This window comes from Coturnix japonica, chromosome 11 (assembly GCF_054131305.1).
Source record: "Coturnix japonica strain WE chromosome 11, WE-NBRP24, whole genome shotgun sequence".
NCBI classification, from domain to species: domain Eukaryota; kingdom Metazoa; phylum Chordata; class Aves; order Galliformes; family Phasianidae; genus Coturnix; species Coturnix japonica.
The window spans coordinates 7,229,146-7,249,288 of NC_140673.1; the positions used below are offsets into that span (position 1 = coordinate 7,229,146).

At 34.6% G+C, this 20,143-nt stretch overlaps 1 protein-coding gene across 10 annotated transcripts in view; it reads right to left on the reverse strand.

Annotated features, from left to right (window-relative positions):
• Window positions 1-20,143, reverse strand: part of COL11A1 (collagen type XI alpha 1 chain) — a 118,944-nt gene that overhangs the window by 32,117 nt on the left and 66,684 nt on the right. For all 10 annotated transcript variants that reach the window (XM_085512152.1, XM_085512151.1, XM_085512148.1 and 7 more), the window contains 14 exons: window positions 18,665-18,718; window positions 16,044-16,097; window positions 14,672-14,716; window positions 14,366-14,419; window positions 14,226-14,270; window positions 12,038-12,091; window positions 11,107-11,160; window positions 9,953-10,006; window positions 8,973-9,080; window positions 8,183-8,272; window positions 7,851-7,904; window positions 4,550-4,657; window positions 3,130-3,237; window positions 2,532-2,585 (listed from right to left, as the gene is read on the reverse strand). In XM_085512152.1, coding sequence (XP_085368278.1) covers window positions 2,532-2,585; window positions 3,130-3,237; window positions 4,550-4,657; window positions 7,851-7,904; window positions 8,183-8,272; window positions 8,973-9,080; window positions 9,953-10,006; window positions 11,107-11,160; window positions 12,038-12,091; window positions 14,226-14,270; window positions 14,366-14,419; window positions 14,672-14,716; window positions 16,044-16,097; window positions 18,665-18,718 — 936 coding nt within the window. The remainder of the gene's footprint in view (window positions 1-2,531; window positions 2,586-3,129; window positions 3,238-4,549; window positions 4,658-7,850; window positions 7,905-8,182; window positions 8,273-8,972; window positions 9,081-9,952; window positions 10,007-11,106; window positions 11,161-12,037; window positions 12,092-14,225; window positions 14,271-14,365; window positions 14,420-14,671; window positions 14,717-16,043; window positions 16,098-18,664; window positions 18,719-20,143) is intronic.

Below are 20,143 nucleotides of genomic sequence, written 5' to 3' on the forward strand. Positions count from 1 at the left end.
CTCATTTTTATGTGATGTATTGTTTGAAAGTACTTTGATATCAACTAATTAAAAATTATTTACTACATCCAGATTCCCTTTCCTATTGCTCTGCAGAGCAAATGGACTGAAACTGGTCAGAACTGTCAGTTAATAAAGGCAGCTGTGGTAGCAGGGAGGTTCTGATTGGTTGATTGCAATCTGTAACTAGGATATGCAAACATAGTATTTATTGTTATGTATAGTACAGTTAAATTCCGACCTTAAATTTGTGTTAGTTTCAAAAAGAGAACTAAGGATATTTCAAGCTCTTCTTAAACAGGGAAGAGGGAGCAATTTTTCCTTGCTCAGTGTCCTCGCTGTGATGAGACTAAATAACCACTGAGGATTTTATGGATGTGCAGGTACTGTAAAAAATCTACTCTTTATGTCCAGTCATTTCAGAACTGCATACTTACTTCCTCTTCAGAATCTTTCAGAGGTGACTAAAAAAGCCTTTCCTCTGCCTTATATACATCGTCAGCATGTTGAAAGAAAAGCAAGTTTGAAATAAATTGTGAAACAGTCAGGGTTGAATGAGTGCAACTGAGAGCAAATAGGATTCAATACATAGGACTTCAAACAGAGTAAATCCATGCCTTCAAATGAGCAGACTCTAACACTGGATACAGTATTTCATGGAAAACATGCAGTATTTACAAATGCCTTACACCTTGAGACTGAGAATGTACAGGATACATTCTCAAATGATTATTCTGCAGACACCTTATTTATAAAGCAGCTGTGTGGGAATAAGTTCAAATACATTAGTATTCACAGTAGAAACAGTGGTCACACTCAGTGACTGCTCAGCATAACTAGCTAAGCTAAAATGGTCTGAAATACAGAACTGCAGTGTGTATTTTTTCTGATTTCTCTGATGAATATCTTGATGAAGATGCATGTGAGTATGTCCAGAGTTTAAGTGGAACTTGGCCATGACCTGCTTCATATCCTTCCTCTGAACCTCTCCTTTAAAACCTGTATTTTTCTATTTATGCAGTGCCTGTGATGTAATGGATCTCTTCAGGGGGACAAAGAAAAGCTGAATATATATCTTTGTACTCCACAGCTGGTTTGCCACTGCAACAATAAGTAAACTAAGGCAAATTTTCAGGTGACTAAGAAGTCCATCATTTTGAAAATGATTATTTTAAATGCTTTCATTTGATAAATTATTTTTACCATGTTAATCAAAACTAAAACAGCTTAGATTATGCAAGAGTAATTCTAGTGCTGAGGCAGGATTTTCCAAGTGCCTTGGTTAGATGTAGGTTTCATGGATAAATGGGTTTTATAATAGAAGCACTCTCTCGTTGATATATATATTACATTCCTTGTGTAAACAGGGTATTGCAAGTAGTAGTTTATTATAGTACTTGTGATATGATCTAATGCAACAGGATTGTGAAAAGTACATATTCAGCACTGAAAACTGCAGAAGACTTTCTTTCTCACAAAAATAATTGAAGTAGAAAAGCCTTGTCATTTTCTTTACATTTTATCTCCACATGTTCTCTATAGAAATATCATAAAACTGAATTGCTTGAAGTTGTATGCTTCTTCCTACAAAATATCATTGGATTTTATGGAAGCCATAAATTTGCTGTGGATTTCATAAGTAATCTACTTTTATGATGCTCCACATATAGTTAGTTATAACAAGCAGAGTGTTTTCAAGATAGCAAGTGTGAACTAAGCAAGCTTAGTTGTGAATAATTCTGTGATGTGTTCTGAGTTTTGCTAACTGAAAACTGGTGGAACAGAAGACTGAATTTTTGCTTAAGAAACAAAACAAAACAAAATCCTAATTTGATTCTAGTTTTGACTTTTAAAGTGGGAAAACTTTGAAGGAGGAAGTGCTCAAACTGCAGCAGTGATTTTGAAATCCAAAAACAGCTCAAATGAACTTATTAGAAACCTAATTAGTCCTAAATTCACTACCGGGCCTATTGATATTTGAAAATTTGTATAAGGCGCGGCATGTGAAGTCTTTACTGTTCTGAAAGACTGAATAAGTTAAGTTCACTCTCCAAAAATTAGATATTCTTTAAAAAAAAAAAAAAAATTAGCTGTATTAGTAGATTTTCTACTAAGCTCTTGTGTTCTCTACTGTTAAGGCTGAAAGGTTAAAGGTGTGCATGTTCACACAATCCATACAGTTGACTTAAACACAGTAAGATAATGTGTTCATATTCTTGATCATTCTTGATCTCTTGCAGTTTCCTACAAAGTGAACACATTAAAATGATACAGAGACTGTACTTAAGGAATTAAGTTTACCCATTTACTTTTTAATGATTCTGGAAGCTCTAGGAACCTAATAAATACTATGCATTTCTATTTAGTATTCCTAATAATGGTGTTAAAACTCAATATTATTTTGAAGAAACATTTCTGAAATAGGTCTTTGTTTCTATTCACTAAAGTTGCAAGACTAGGTGAATAATTTATGCATTAATACATTCATTTATTTATGAAGAATGAAATGGGCAAAGGACTTTGCTACTCACGTTTTCTCCCTTGTCACCTTTACTACCTTTTTGACCCGGTTCACCAATTTCACCCTGTAATTGAAAGTTAGAAGTTAAAGTTCTTGTTTAGAAGAACTCCTTCACACTTTTTAGTGTTTAGAAGAAGTCTCCTTCACACTTAGCTGACTCCAATATCACAGAAGCTTTAAATGTTCCATTTGATATGATTATTCTGTGTTTTATGTTGCAGTTTCAAGCGTGAAGGCCTAAAGCAGGCAATTCTGCATCAATTAATAGTATGTCATTTTAATCCAGCTATTGACTGTTATACTGCAAGGGCCCCAAAGACCTGGCTTTGAAGTAAGTGGTACTCAGATCGAAATAAAGGAGGTTGTGTTCCTCTTGTCACCCTTGATATGGTCTTGTAACAAAAGCACTGTGATTTACAGACTTAATTGTATGTGATCAAATACTTTTTTCTCAGTGCAGTGTACTATAATTCAGAATTTCAGTATGATTCAGATTGCTAGGAAAACATATGAGAAAAGCTTATCTTATACAATAATAACAATAATAAAATTAAATTAAATCACAGAAAATACACTCTGTGGGGAAAATGCCTATTATAAAGATTCACCTTGTCACCATCTTCTCCAGGAGAACCACTTGGACCAGCAGGACCAGGAAGTCCTACAGGACCTTGTACTCCATCACGTCCAGCTGGACCTTGAGGACCTTTTTCACCCTGGTTTTGAGGAAAAGAAAGTGTTCCACATTATCACATTAAGCTTTCAGTGCAGGTAATTATATTTGTTATTTGGCAATACAGCCTCAACTGCATCCAAAGGTGTTCTAAGACAGCACTAGCTCTTCTATGCAAGAAGAAGCAGGACTGATTTCAGTGCTGTGCTCCTCACTTCCCTCCAGTCTCTCACGACTCCTAGAGAATCAGTTTACTAATATTCAAAATCATCATAAAAAACATAAAGATCATACTTCTTACTACAAGTTTGTAAAAAATAAATAAATATATAAATATATGCTTAGGCATGCCGTTGTAGCAACTGCATTACTAAATGGGTAAATTAATTCCAGATTAAGACCTGACGACATCTTGGCCTAACTCAGACCTACAAATGCATGCAGGATTACAACTGTGATACACATATGTATCTTCTAGAACCTTATCTCAAAAATAACTTGTTTCATGATGAATTTCAAGGAACAAAAACCTTTGCTCTCAACAGTTGCTGGCATTGTTAGGTTTTTTGGTTTTTTCAGTGCTTTTTTTTTTTTTTTTTAATAATCATTCTTTTGCTGATGATTATTTTACTTTTCCTTTGCTGACCAGAGTGTTCAAAACCATAATTTCATTTCAGGAAAGTATATTTTGATGTGTGAATAACTGAGTTCAGGAAACTAAAGAAAATGATATTACCTGACTGTCTATAAAACTGAACTTGTAAATAATTCAAATTGTCCGATTTTTTCTTCAGACTATATTAAATCCATTTGCATAGAAGAATACAAATGAATGTGCATGTCTTAAGATTACTATAAGTGGTTTAACACTGCCAGAAATACTCTCTCATTGTATTCAGTAAGAGAAACAAGAAAATTTAAAATACTTGTAGATGTGTTACAAAAGAAGCAAAGTTAGAAATGAAAATAGCAGCATAAGATGATTATAATGCATCAGGGTTGAGCACAACAAAACATGTAAAAAAACACATAAGGAAGCAATAAATTCTAGAAAATATATCAGAAATTTATACCAATAATGGAAACTGAGGACAAGTATACCTGTGCTTTAATGCAGAGTGTCTGTATACTAAATTTCAATGAAAGACTGATTTGAACATCTCGCTTATTATCTCTTTTTGTTGGGATAATAACAAGCTTAACACATCTTACGTGTTAGAGGGTATGGCAATAAACGTTTTACTATTTAATTAATTTTATACATTTAATAGGCAAATACTAACGTGGTAAAACGTAACACTCTAAAATGAAAAGTCTGTGCTGTCACAATTTTGTGTGTCTCTGTGATTACTTACAGGAGCACCCTTTTCCCCTGCAGGGCCTGGTGGACCCTGAGGTCCAGGACGACCCGGAAGACCAATTGGACCAGCAGTGCCTGCTGCTCCACGTTCCCCTGGTGAGCCCTAGGAAGAAAGAATAAGAGAATTCTGATTTAGCAGTGTTTTTCATGACCTTGGTCAACATTTCACATATTTGGCCAGAGAGGAGATACCTGTACTACTCAGTGAGTAATACCTTCTTTGCATCTTCTTTTCTCATTATTTTTTTAATATCAATTTCTGTCTTTAAAAGTGAAAACCTACCAACCAAGCCAAATAAAAAACAACGACAAAAAGCCACCTGTGGAATAGAAGAGAACAGAATGCTTTGCATTGTATTTCTCTTAGACTGTAAACTCATTAGTGACCTCATTTTATCTGACTTTCTGTGAAGGGATATGTAATTATAGCTTTTGTATACATTATGTGGTTGTAACTGTACTTTTTACTGATTGTTAACAAAATGCTCAACTAATGAACATCCCCACAAGTGAAAAATGTTACAGATAGAGGAAGGTAGCTCCAGGTAGCTCAATGCTGATAATTAGGTAGCCTATAGATGGCATATTCTGAGTCCAATTTGGGCATCCTATCCCTAGATGGGCTACTGAAAAATGACTGTTTTACATTACAAAGAGCTTTCTCCCATCAGCACTCCATGCAGTAGTATGAGAAGGGAATAAAACAAAATTAAGGCAAAGACAGCAGACAAAAGAGAACTGTTAAAAATAAATTATGAACAGCAAAACAAAACAAAGAAAAACTTGTTCTGGAGTGCATTCATGCATCTCTTTCTTTTGTCCAGATCCTTCTAAGCACAATAGTTGGCACACACAGAACTTGGAGCAGTCATTTGTTTGGTATGCTTGCAGATCTATGTGCTTGCCAAACAGATCATATAACTGACTATATATGCTAGTTAAAAGCAATTGGTATTGGCAGGGAACTGGAGGAAGATCACCCAATGGCACAAGTTCTCCTCCTGTTACAAATGGCAAAAAAAGCACCCACTACAATTACACTTATGCATGTACTGTCTATTGGCTAAAAATAGATGCAAAAATATTTTAGGAATATTTGATGTTCATAGTCGGCTATAAATTGCTGAGAAAAAACTCGCACTAAACAATTGTGGTTTAATTATGGTGCTTGTAGATGTACTGAAACTTGGTATTAAGGGCATCTGTGCTTCTTATACACTAGAAAACACTTTCAATATAAGACGTTAGTAATTAAAGATGAAATAGAAAAAAAGTAAACCACCACTTTGGACTTATGGAATACTTTCAGGTCAACTTGTTGCTGTTTCTGCCTCAACTTTCCTGTGTGAACCACAGTGAACTTAAAATGGAACTTCTCAAAAAAAGACTGGAAAAACAATATGCAAAAAGTTATGAGCTTCCTACTTGATCCTTTCTATGACTATATTTAACTTAGTTGGAAATGCAGCCCCAAAAAGAATAAATTTGTGATGTGAAGCAGTATATACTATACTCCTGATATATATTTTATATATCTATATCTATCTATATTTTTTGGAATAAACCTCTCTTAATCTCTGACACTTAATTCAAATTAACTAGTACTATTAGAATAGCTCCTGGAATTTCTCTATTAATTTAGTATCACATGAAAGGAATACAGGTCATGAGTACCAAGAAAGTTCCAGGATTTGAACCAAAATGTGGGTAGTAGAACTAAAACAGTATCACATACATCCTGTAAATAGAAAAATGGAGTATTTGTATTTAAATTCAAATATATGTATAGGAGAATACAGACAACTGTCATGAAACAGGTTATATGTTTTTCATTCACAGCCTTTCATGACACATATTTATCAGAAACTGTGATGGCATTGGCACATCTACTGTGTGAATATCCTGTCTGGGAAAGGGGAGCGTGCTGAAATGTCAGGTATGCTTGTGCCGTCTGGTTTCATTGCACCTGAGCTAACCAAATGCTTGAGTGGTTAGCCCAGCCTTGGGGCAATCCCTAACAGAAAATTCTGACATGACCTTTAAAAATAATTTGGTCAATGCTTTCTTGATTTTATTTTATCTTTTCTTCTAAAAGTTCAGGTTCTTCATATGGAATGGACTGATAATCCTTGACTCCCTGTTATTTTCCATTTCATTCCTAGTTTAATAATTAATCTTAAGAATTCACATACCAAAAATTAAGAAATTAGGAAATAAAGCTTAAAAGTGTTCTACAGTAGATCTTTTCCAGTAGCAGATCTGGAGTCCAATAATCTAGAAATAATCCAGAAGCACAGAAGTTGTTGTTTGTTTATTTTTTCTGCCTGTTTAATGAATTCTAATCTCAGAACGAGTTGTCAGGAAACACAAAAGCCTTTTTTACTGAAAAACATAGAATTTCATCTCCTCTGTTACTTTTTTGGCCAACAGGAATAGCTGAGCTGACTTATTTTTTCATTTCAATTGCACAGTTGTGGACAACTACATTGACAACATAGTTGTCAAAATTTACATTTTTCAAAATCTATATTTATATAGGTATTCTACTTCAAATACCTGTCAGTGGATTCCTACTGCAGTGAAATAGGCAGCAGAGATATAAAGAATGAAAGTTGAAATTGGAAACAAAATCTAAATGTAAACAACTGATGAGGACAGTACTGTGTAGCAGAAGACCCACTCATACTGCTTAAGGCAGAACAATTCACTGCTTTTGAGGAACAATTTATCTTTGTCATAATTATGGAGGGGAAAAAAAACACACACAAAAAGTTGGCAAATACGTATTTATACCTATGTTGAGCCTAGTCTGTTGAGAAGGAGTGTTACTGTATAACAAACAGTTAAATTCTAATGATTTTACATAGCTGTCACTAGCCAAGCAAACATAATTTGTAACAGTTACACTGTTTCTCTAGGTATGATTCACACAAGAATTATGGTAAAGTCAGGAAAATAATGGATGGCTTTCCATCACGTTCTAAAATTCTTAATCATTGTATTATGCATAATTTCCTTGAAGATTCATAATATGGTGTTTTTAGTAGGTCATTCTTACATTCTTGCATAACCTATTTTCCCATGGATTTCAATGGGAGGTTTAGAATTACACATACTTTTTCCAAATCAAGATCTTTTTTATAAAGTTTCTCATACTTTCTCAAAGTTCTTAAGCTTCACATTTCCCAAAGTACTATTTTACTACTATGGGGGTAATTATCAGAAAATAAGTATTGATAACTCTGAATTACATGTAATATTCTTTATTCTTCCATACTATTATTACATTTACTTACAATAGGGCCAGGTGGACCTTGTGGGCCTTCCCCTCCTTTTAGACCAGCGGGACCCTAAAAGATGAAAAAATGTTTACTTCTTACAATGGAAAATTCTAGTTATTTTTGCAACACACATAACAGGAAGAACATAAAAATCCAGAGGCAAACAACTGAATAAATTACTTTCTGGTTATACAGCCAGTGGTACTCAATAATGCATACTTGATGAGTGTTCGTCTACTTCATTCATTTTTAAATATGACCGAGGGTCCTATGAATTAAGAGGATTAATCTATTCTTTTCATTTATTTAGAAACCATGTCAAATGTTTGTAGTGTTTAATATTGTACCTGTGCTCCTGGAAGGCCTCTCTCTCCGGGGAAACCACGAAGACCTGCTGGTCCATCTTTCCCAGGAATACCTTGAGGTCCTGGATCACCCTTAAAATATATTACATTTTAATTGAACAGAATTGTTTGAAATGTGATTGTCATTAACTGAGTACTGAAAATGAAATACTTGATCTTAATTATAGTAGCGACAAAAGATTATGTCCTCAGCTATTCATTTGCTAATTCTTTACTATTATGGATAAAATAGTTTATAAATATGGTTAAGTTTATAACAAATTTTGACAAAATTCAGCTTTAGTTATAGAAATAGAATGGTGAGAAACATAAAGAGCCATAAAAAATCCATTGAAATTTAACATTCATTAAAAAGTTAGTGTCCATTGAAAATGGAAGACTGAATTATATCATAATTAGACAACTGGTAGTTTTCTTTTGGCCCAGTGGTGAAAGTATGCAAAGAGCTAAATTTGGTCACTGCCTTGTAGCCATTACTACACATCCTACTTTAAATGTCATTGTAAATTTGTTACCTTGGTGTGAACACATTATTAATATGCATTTCCATTACAACTGTGTGGTATATGTTTGCGTATGTTTTCAATGACAAAAGTGCTAATTACTGCCTTGAGAGAATTTTCTTTATTTCAATGGAAGCAGAATCCTTCATTCTCAAAATCCTACTATGTGAAATGTATCAGTTATGATTTTATGTAGCATGTTTTACATGATAATTTGACATACAAGTCTGTCATCAACATATCTGCCTCTTCCCAAAGCCACATCATACCTTAGCACCTTCTTTTCCTGCAGCACCTGGGAGGCCTTGTTCACCTGGTGGGCCAGGAGGACCTGGATGACCTCTTTCACCAATTGGGCCAGTCTCACCAGTAGGACCCTAAGCACAAAGGTAAATCCATTATCTCAAGGTTTTGAATGTCTTTGGAGGGGGCAGATGCTCAATATCCAGCTGTTCTGAGTGTATGTTTTAGAATAACATCGGTTAGCATACATTCCTCAACTTCCCCTCCAGGCAAAGCTGACTTACAAAATATTTTTGTCCTATAAAATAAATCTTGCATTGGCTTTTGCCTGCAGACACATCTGAACAGCTTCCACAGATTGAAATCTTGACCTTGCTCCTTAGGCGATGAAGCTTAAAACACAGTGCATTTCCACACATGGGACGAGGTCACAAAAATTGTATGTAAGGGAAATTCATGTATTGTGCTTGTCTTGAAACAGTCTGTACTGCTTTTCTGTATAACATGAATTGTAAGGTGAGAGAGTTGAAAGATACCTCTCTATATGGACTAGCAGAAAACTTTCACTAAAGGAATTATCCATAAAAAAAATGCAAAAATATCCATTTTTTCTGCAAATATGTAGTATGAGATAAAATTGAACTTCGATGGTAAAACGCTGCAATCTAGAAGTGATTGAAATTTGGTCATATACTATATTGTTCTTTATAAATTATTTTGCATTAGAAATCTCACTTCACATTCTTGACTTCTGCTTTGTGATCACATGAAGAAAACACATACAGAAAAACAGAAATGGAAAAATATTCTCAACATTCACACATTTCATAGAACTATTGGTAAGTACTAAGTATGACTTTCTGTTACGAATAACTTGACACCAATGTAAAGATAATCACCAATATACTTCTTTTAATACAACAAAAATAACTGCCCTCTGCATTAGACATAATATAACCATTAAAAATCAAGGTTATAAAGTTAAATATGAAATTAAATGATGTACCTGAGGGCCAACAACCCCACCAGGACCAGGAGGACCAGTTTTTCCTTGAAATCCCTATGAAATAATCATAGAATACTATGTTACCTAGGAAAATATATAGAAGAGCCAAATTCTTATCTAAGCTGAATAGGAAAAACAGAAATTCCATGTCTTAAGTTCTTCTCTTCAGAAAATAAAAATGAGATACTCTGGTTTTCCTGTGTACACTTAGAAGTGAAGGACTGATTAATCTTAGCTCTGTCAGCTCCAGCCTATATGAGCTAGTGCAGTAGTAAAATTTCCATTCAGTTTTACAGATCTCTCTAGGTGAACTTGCTTAGGTGATGCAGCTGACTGACAGCTGGAAATACATTTTTACATAAGTACATCATGACTCATAAAGCCAGATATATAAATATTTTCTAAAAATGCTTTTTAAAGAAAGGCATAGTAGGTAGATTAAATTGGGCAGGCACTAGAAGGAACCAGTTTGGGGTATACTGCAGAGTTTCTGCATCACATGCTTTGGATATGAGTTTCACATAGATGGCTACTGCATTGTGTTCCTGTTTGGATCTGCTGCCGTGGCTGCTCTGTCTCAAACCCCACATGCCATCAGCTCATCTCCTTCGCTGGAGATACTGAAAACCCATCTGGACATTTTCCTGTGCAACTACTTTAGGGAACCTGCTTTAGCAAGGGGATCAGATGAGATGATTTTCAGAGGCTCCTTCCAACCCTTATGATTCTGTGATTTTTTTTGCTGTATCATAGCCAGGGTTCTCTGCCTAACAGCCTGCATCTTCCTCCTACTATCCACACCTGTGTAAAAACAAAGGTATAATTTGGCCCATATTTCTTAGAAATATCTCAGTGTGCCTCAAGGCACAGTCTCACTTTACTAAATCTGAGTTATGAGTATTAATTTTTACTACCATTGACTAGTTAAGCACATTCTGATGTTGCTAACTGATCAGAGCAAGGAATAATATCACTCATATAGTACAGAAAGAAAAAAAATTTCCCATGTTAACATAATATACCAGTAGATTACTTATCTTCCTGTCCCAGCCTGCTCCCCTTTTCCCCGTTGCTTCTATTGTTTTAGTTTTTGCTCACAACATTCTGTCTTCAAGAGGTTTATGACAGCAGCACTGTAAAGCTCATTTACTTACAGTCTCACCCCGCTGTCCTGGATGTCCAGGCAAGCCATCTTTACCGGGTGGCCCCTGAAATTGTAAAATACATAAATAAAATAATTTCTTAGCCATTCTTAATACTGCAATAGTTAGCTGTGGGAATTTTGATGTCTTCAGTTTTATTTTAGATTAGCCTTTACTATAGTTTATCTGCACAGATTTTAGCTATTGTTTTAACAGTATGTTTTCCTTGTGTCCTTCTTGACGTGTATGTACAGTTCCTTGGAGAATGACTGTTTGGTTGTCAAGCACATGAATTTTCAAAATGGATTTCAGTAGATTTAGAAATTTTGGAAATATTTCTTTTCCATTTTTCTTTGCCTGCTGACTCACTTAAGAAAAAACAAACACCACAGGTTATGGCAGTATTTGATGAATTTCCAGTTTTTGGCAATGGGAATAAAAGTAATAAATACATGCATGAAAAAACCACACAGGTGGTTTGATAATTTTGTACTTAATCCAAGTGAGCATAAACATGCTAGAAAAGCAGTATGATTCCTTCAGGCTGCAGCTGACTTATGCAACTACTTCTACACATTTCTGCTACTAATGAATGTCTCCTTCTTCTTCTTTTTTTTTTTTTTTTCCCCCAGTGAACCACTGAATTAGAATTTTGCTTAAATTCAGCTGGTCAACCAGACTTTGGCATCAGGATACTTGAGGATTTCCAGGTTTGGCTGAATGTCATGTGCGCCACACTGATGATGTTTGAATTATCACTTTGAATACGTGAGTTCTTGTCTTTGCCTTAAAAGTCCATAAACATCAAGGAAATTTGTATGTTTATAGTCTAGACATAAACCGTCTCTTAAAAAAAAAAAAGTCTTAAAATATTAACTTCAGAAACATATTATGAAAAAGGTATTTTATATTATTGTACCTACTTAATTTAAAAGATACTCACTGGGGGTCCCTTTGGTCCAGGAAATCCAACAGGTCCTTGAGGTCCTTGTGGTCCCTAGTATATAAGCAAGCAAAGAGGCAAAGTTTTACTCCAGCTTCCACAACAGTGGACTGAAAAGTTTGCTTCAATTCTAAAATATACAAACTCTATAAATAACATATGGTTATAAGCCTCAAGCCTCATCTACATTGTCATAAATATTGGTACAACAATTCACACTAGCAGACTGAAAGCAAGACTACTACTGTAGGAGTGCAATTAGAAAAAATAACAATTTTGAAGTATTTCTATCTAATCCCAGAAACAGTGGATAATAGAGAAGGAGTTAATGGTGAGTAAAGAACATGGTATGGGAATTCATTTAATGAAATACAATATTAATCTTTGGCTGTTTCTGCATTCTGGTAATATTTCAAGCTACTTTGATAAAAGATTAGCAACCTGAAAAACCTTATTTATTCTAGGCTGTTCCACAGCTGAATTATGTATACTAATCACACAGTGCAACCCTTATCCTATTCTTGGTATAAAATGTGTGGTTACTAAAGTGTCAGCTGTCAAAATATGTTAGAAATGTTGCTTTAAAGTTTGAAGCAAAGGATCATAAGCAGGAGGCCACATCTCCCAAATTATGCTACCTTTGATAAAGTACTGGCTACTTCTGAGTTTATTAGAGTACAGAGCATGACTGCCACAGCGTGACAGCCTCCTGAAGTAGATGAAGCAGTATAGAAATGTAGCTGAAGAAGTACAGAAATGTAGCTTATACCCAACCTGGAGATTTGGTCTTAAGCAAATCTTATACAGTAATACTAAATCTGAGTTAACTAAGAAGTGCAAAGCATAGGAGGAAATCTTTGTGATGCTACTATGCTGTCTTTCTCATATATTCACACTCTATTTTGACTCTCACATCTTGAGCCTTTTTAATGAAAAAAGATTTCCATTTTGTTCTGGCAGATTTCAAGCTGGTATAATGATGGATTATGTAAGAAATAGAACTAGAATACTAACAACACGTTATTAAAATTACTTCTTCTTTTTGTCATTGAATTTCATTTTAGCAGTAGCCAGACAGAATAGATTGTTCAATATTTACATGTCTGGTACCTGGAATAGCCTCAGCTGAGTAGATATGACAGTTTTATTCCTTGGCTGATATTCACCCCCAATTGGGAAGTCAACAGATACTGCACACTTAAATTACATAAGTGATATCATATGTGGGGCTCTGTGATAACTTGTTTTTGCTCTAATCAGTTTATCTCCAGGGATGCCTTCATCTAAGTTGACCCGCTCACTGTTTTCGGTCCCCATCCTATTCCTCTTTCTCATAACCTGTTAGAGTTAAACACCTGAATCACCAGGTTCTGCTCTTCAGCTCCTGGTAGCCTGCCTCAGATGTTCCTCCACAGTGTAAGACAACACGGACTTCCTTTTTTTTTTTTGGACTAGGCCTAATTCTGATTTATGTAGTGTACTACTTAACTGATTCCTTCTTTGATTCTCAGCAACCCATCCCTCTGTCTCTTCCTTGACACATCATTCTTGTTTCCATTAAACTTACCACTTATTCATGCCACCAATGTTATACTTGATACTTTGTCATTTGCTTAATATGCACACAGGTAGAAATCTAGTATACTAGTATTGTTTTTCTGCTTGCTGTAGTGTAATGGGCTGATCGCATATATGTTTTTTCAATTGATAAGAGTAGGAAGTAGAAAACTTTAGTTTAGCATGCACTGTAGGATTTCTAATGGATGCAGGAAGTAGTCTGAAGGAAATTCTTAGTTGATCAGAAGTAAAAAAACATCAGCTGTTTCAACAAAGAATCTTCTAGGGACAGCTTGAGTGATTTGTAAATCTCATAAACAAGTGGTATGCTACAGTAAATAGGGCATTCTTAAGACAAGAGACTGGTACAGTCCAATTATAATTTGCATGGATAGATTGCAAAGTGTATATAAATTCTTTGTGTCTTATAAAAAACTGCTTGAAGAAGCTTTCAGCTAACTTGACCTTAGCCATTCCTAAATGACTTGAAGTTTTGTTTGTTCTGGTTAGTCTGATTAAAGAAAGGCAAACAGATGAGAGAGAAAACTAAAAATAAATTCATCCTCCCACCACCAAACCACATTCCTACATAGTAGGAAAGACACCATGCATATAAATAACTTTCACGCACCCTTTCACCTGGTGGGCCAGGCGGACCATCATTGCCTGAAGTACCCTAAAAAAGAAGAACAGTGTGTTCAAAGATGAAACCTCCATTTTCTTTAAAAGAAACAGCCTGCAGCTGATCTGTATATTGTGCTTGGCAATTACCTTTGGACCTGGTTTGCCCGTGGGACCCCTTGGACCTCTTGAGCCTCTTGGACCCTGTCAAATAAAATTTAAAATTAAAAAAAAACAGAATCACAGAATCACCAGGTTGGAAAATACATCTAAGATCAACCAGTCCAATCATCCACTTATCACTAATGTTTCCCACTAAGCCATGGCCCTCCATACAACATCTAAATTTGGTAATTGTTCGAAACTGCAACAAATTCAAATCAAAATAATTCTTCATGTTACGATGAAGGTAATTAATAAAGAAAAACCTCTAAGTTGCAAAGCAAAAGTACATACTGTTGGTCCTCTTTGTCCTCTCGGGCCTGGTTTGCCATGTAATCCCTGTGAAGAAAGTAAAGAATCAATACAGAATAATATACAGTATCGTAACACTAGCCCTTAATTTTAATTATTTTTAGCTTTAGTATATTTCCTATGTACAACCAGTAGATTCGGTTCCTTAGGCTTGGTGTTAGGTTAGCATTGCTGTATATTCTAATGAAAGGTTAAAATTCTGGACAGTATTCTTCAAGTAGAAAAAGGGACTTACATGTTTTTTTTAGTCTGTGATAAACAAAACAGTAACAGGTAATCAGCAGAGATGTTCTAGCATAAAAGTTGCTTTTATTAGAAATGAATTAAATGCACACATCTGTCAATTGATAATCGATCAACATAAATGCACTTTCATAATTTTAAATCTGCTCTTCGACGTGTTATTATTTTACTTTTTTTGTTTGCTTGTTTGTTTTTGATCTGATATCCTGATTAGCAGTCATGTCTCATTTAACCAAGCAGTGATGAAAGGAACATTGCTTTGCTGCTTTCCTCTGTTTGTAACAACATACTCTAGCTAAAATAATACAAGAGCAATCTAAAGCTTACAAAAGCAATTGTAAATGCAATCAGTTTTCTTCTATTTCATCTTAAAATCAAGAATTTCTGCTTTTCATGTTGTAAATTAAAATAGACTGTTAAGAACAGTAGCAGAAATTACTTTAGTTTGACTTATGTTGATAATCTCTATGAATTTTTATCTATTCTCTCCCTTCTGCAAATTTCGTCAGCCTTCCAGCAACATATTCAGCTATATTCTGTTGAGCTTTAGAGACAGCAATAAAGTTGCCTGTATGTCATTTCAGGTTTGAAGCAGGTGAATAATGGATTTTCTCTCACATGCTTCAAATTAACAAAGCAGCAAAATCTGTAATTTTATATCTATTTGGTAGCAGTATATGTTCATTATCTTGTTTGGTATGTTTTACATTTTCAAAGTTCAGGCTATAAGAAAGCTTGTGGTAAATCTTAATACTTATGAATTATTAATCTTATGAAATAGAAGTTGAATTTCCTTGACAGTAAACTGCATCATAGCAAGTCAGCTATACTGTCAAATCAGGCACTGAGCAAATGCAGTATGTTTCCTCTCTTTCAAAAGTATAATTATGGTAGCATATTCAGCAAGAAAGTGTCTGAGTTCCTGTATACTTATATTAACACCTTAAAGAATGAGAACTAGTGACTCAGTATGTCCTGTTTTACATAGCTGTAAAAGGTCATCTCAAGTGTGAAAAGCCTGTTTTTATAGTTCCTTGGCTAACAGCTTCAGTGAATTCCCATAGCACAGAGTCTCAAAAGATAACTGTCATGCAAGCAATAATGATCATACCCTTGCACCTTTCTCTCCATTGGCACCTGGAAATCCTGGGAAGCCAGTTGAGCCCTACATAAAAAATCAACACAAATATCAGAAAACATCAATAGAAAAAAATGTACTACAGCCAGCATTTAATTTATATATAAAGCACGCATCCAAAATGATAAACATTTTACATCACGTCAAATTTGCAAGTGTGACAGCTCTAACAAATAGCTGTAAATTAACTTACTATCCATCTTTAGTCCAGAACGTATTAAAAAATAATAATAAAAAGATTAATGTATGGAATGAATATTATTTTTCATCTTAGACATTATTGATTAAATCTGCACCAGGATCATTAACGGCCCACTAAAAATAACTGCAATTGTATCATAACAAAGTGAGACAAGGCCTTGTCTCTCACAGTAAAATAATTATTTTACAAGATAACTGCATTCAGTGCAATTGTAAGTGTTGCCACTTCTCAACAGTGAAAATGACCTCTGGTGCTTTATTCAGTACAAACTGGCCAGTGGAAAGTTTCATTTAATTGATGCAATTTGTTCACGTGGTTATACACTTGTCTAGTAAGCAAAATTTATGTGGAGATTATCTAATTTGGTTCTGCATATGGAAACTACTTCCAGGAGCTGTTCCTGCTTCTCCTTTTTCTCTAATTTCTTCCTGCTTACTGCCCACCAAATCTGAACAGAGCCATTTTCTTCTTGATTTCTTGTATACAGGTCCAAAGGAAGAGGAGACTTGTTAGCTGCCCAGGTGTTAACTTTTCATAAGGCAGTTAGGGCAAAAAAGGTGACAGACTTGATAAAATATACCTTTTCTGAAGCTGAAAAATCAAAGCAATGTTTGGTTTGGTTAGTCACTGAAACTACTGGTCAAACTCCCTGCTGTGATATTGCTGTGGTATATGTACAGCTTGTTAATATTTTAGTGGCAACTAAAATGCATATAGCAAAAACTTTAAATAGAATTTCTTTTTGCTCATTGAAATTTCCGTGAATAATCATTTCTTTTTTCTTCTTCTTCTTTTAATTAATCTTATGATGCACAATTATGAGTTAAGGAACTTGGGGTTAATACACCAATCACTATAACTCTAATGAAAATCTGACTGAAACTCATTGGTACAGGTTTCTTTGATCTCTCCCTCTCTTTCTCTCCGTTATTCACCATTTTAAGAGTGAATGAAATTGCAAAAATTCTGTTCTGTGAAGCTCAAGTACATTCTTTGTAATTGGCTGCAAGGAAAAAACAACTTTAATGATTGGATAGTAATAGATGTGACTTGGTTATAACTATCTTATCTATTAAAGTACATTTTGCAATTGAGCTAATCAAGAAGGAATGGCAGAAGTAACAAAATATTGTGAAAATTATCAATTTATGGCAATATTCTATGAACAATGAAAAACAAATTACAACAAAAAGAGTAGATCTAAGTATTCTATATATTCTTCCACAGATACTTTTTTTTTCTCTCTCTCCCTTACGTTGACTTTAACTGGACCGTGACTAAGTTACAAAACAATTCTTTGGTGAGTTGATGTGATTTAAGCTTTTTTCTTTTTTTTTTTTGGAACTTTAAGCAATAAATTAGAAGAGCAAACAGTGAATGGAGCTTGAGAAATATATTCCATTTTAACGCAATGAAAATTTAATGTAATGCAATTCTTGAGTAAGTCTGCTGAAAAAAGAATCAGTCAGTTTTTATTTGAAGTGTTACATCACTTTTGTTCTTAGAACTGAATAATGCAAAATGTCTTTGATCTTAGACTTTTCAAAAGACAGTTCTAAAGGAGAACAAAAAGAGAGACTGAAATCTTAGACATTTGAATTAAGAAGTAGTAGGGAAAAAAGCATGTTTGTCAAGGTGAATTGTCTCCATAAATACTTTCCATAGATGGTTCTGATATTTTTTGTTAACACAGAGTGTTCAGTGAATAAGTATTCTTCAGTTAGTTCATCCATTTGACAGAAAAGGACAAAATGTAGGCCAGGGTCAAAAAAAACAAGCTCAGCTTTGCTTAGCCAGCCAGGAAATTGTTGTTCTGCCAAAAGATCATAATTTCAAGTTGGAAGATGAAAATGGATCCCAAATTAGAAAAAAAGTTGAGGATTTTACTGCAGGTTGACTGTTCAGTTATGTAGAAGGGGTAATGGATTTTTCTTCTTGTGGTATTGTCCCAGATGACTCATCTTTGAGACTGTCTGGAGATGCAGTGTCTCCCCCATTGCCTTCTCTACTTTGGGAAATGTTTGTAAAATAATGTTTTATTCTGTGTCTTCTTCTTAATAAGAAGAGGTGGCAAGACACAGATTGAATCCTTGCATCACACTGAAAATCACCATCACTTTCAGCAACCATTTTATTCTGACTACAGGGCTTATTCTCTCTCAAACATATAAGTAATTCCTTCTTTTTCAATATAATTTAATGCATGCCAGTCTGAAGCTCACACAAAGTATAACTGAGGATGGCAAAAGTTTGAAGGCCATATATTCATTAGCAAATTTAATGTTCCTTGAAGAGCCGGCTTTAGAGACCCGAGATTTTCCAAGACTTTAATGATTATCAAGAAAGAAAATGTGAAAAACAGTGTAAGATTTACAGTTTATATACAGCTCACCTTTGGACCTTGTCTTCCTGGATATCCTGGCAATCCTGGTACACCAAGCTTACCCTGTAAAAATAAGACAGTGATAAATTTTAGTTTATTATGCTCCTTAGTGCTTCAGCAAACTTTTATAAGAAGTGTTTTTTCCACAATTTAGAGAGTTGACATTTTTTGGAATATGAATGAAATAATTTTCTAATTTAAACAACTAATTACCAGTGGGCATAGTTCCCCAAATATAAGTAAATATTTCACTCTAGTGAATGAGTTCAGCAAAACCAGTACTCCTTAGTTTTGGGCTAGGGTCAATGAAGTATTGATATTCTTTAAGAAATCAAGGTATCAGAAGGATGTAAAGAAGAAATTCTTTTTGCCATGATGGCTTCTTTGTTTTCCATAGATTTTTTACAAATAGGCATTTGGATAATCAAGTTTTTTAGTCACAGGTAATCTCTTCATGACTATGGTAAATTATACTCCACTATTTGCAGGCAACAGAGATATTAAGAAATATGACCACCTGGTGATGTTCTGAAAAGACAACAGGATGAACAGTTTGATCAACACTGACCTTACCCATTTCAAGAAATGAAATACTGTATCCCATGGAGTTGATCTTTTCACATATTTAGAGGACAAGTGATGGCTTGCTGCTTTCAAAGGCAGGGGAAAGCAGTTTTGACATTTAAGAGATGGGAACTCCGGGGAAGAATTTGACTGTTCTAAAGACAGATTGTGTTCCAGGCTGTTACATTTTGGAGAAGATTTAAATGGAGAAGATATGATTATACTACATAATGCGGTATTCAGTAGTACTGGGAAAGATGAAGGAAGTACATTTATGTGGAAGGGAATTTGCCAAAATAAATCTACTTATTCTTAAAAAATAGAGCACATGAATAAAGATGGTTATGCATTATCATATTCATGGCAGCACAGAGGTCTATCTGAGACAGAAGAATTCTTTCTTCAGTTTATAAAAATAGTTATAATGCTACCAGTTATAAGCCACTCCAAAACAAGCAGCATGCCTTACAGTGATGGAACTCTTAAACACCACCATCATGTTCTGATAAATTCAGTGAAAGTTTTGTCCCTTATGACTGAGAAAGGCCCAGCCACCCAGGTTCTGAGTGTGACACGGATACTTTTTGGTTCTAAACTCCTTCCTGATGTGTTGTCTTATTTTTTTTATATTCTACTTGGCATTTCCTTGACTAAGCCAACGCAGCCCTAACAAGTTTTTTTATCACACGATCAGATGAATGCAGAGAACAAGAGGCTATCAGTCATTTTCATTACTAGAGAAGGATTGTGCTTTTGCATAAAGGAAAGGAATGGGACACTGATAGTTACTCTTAGAGGCACTTCCCTAATACTGTGATGAGATTTAAGAGTTGACAAATATTATTCTAGTCTTTGTTCTAAAATAAATATCACAGGACCAACCGCATATCATTTTTCTCTGGCCTAAAGTATTCTGGCAAAGTA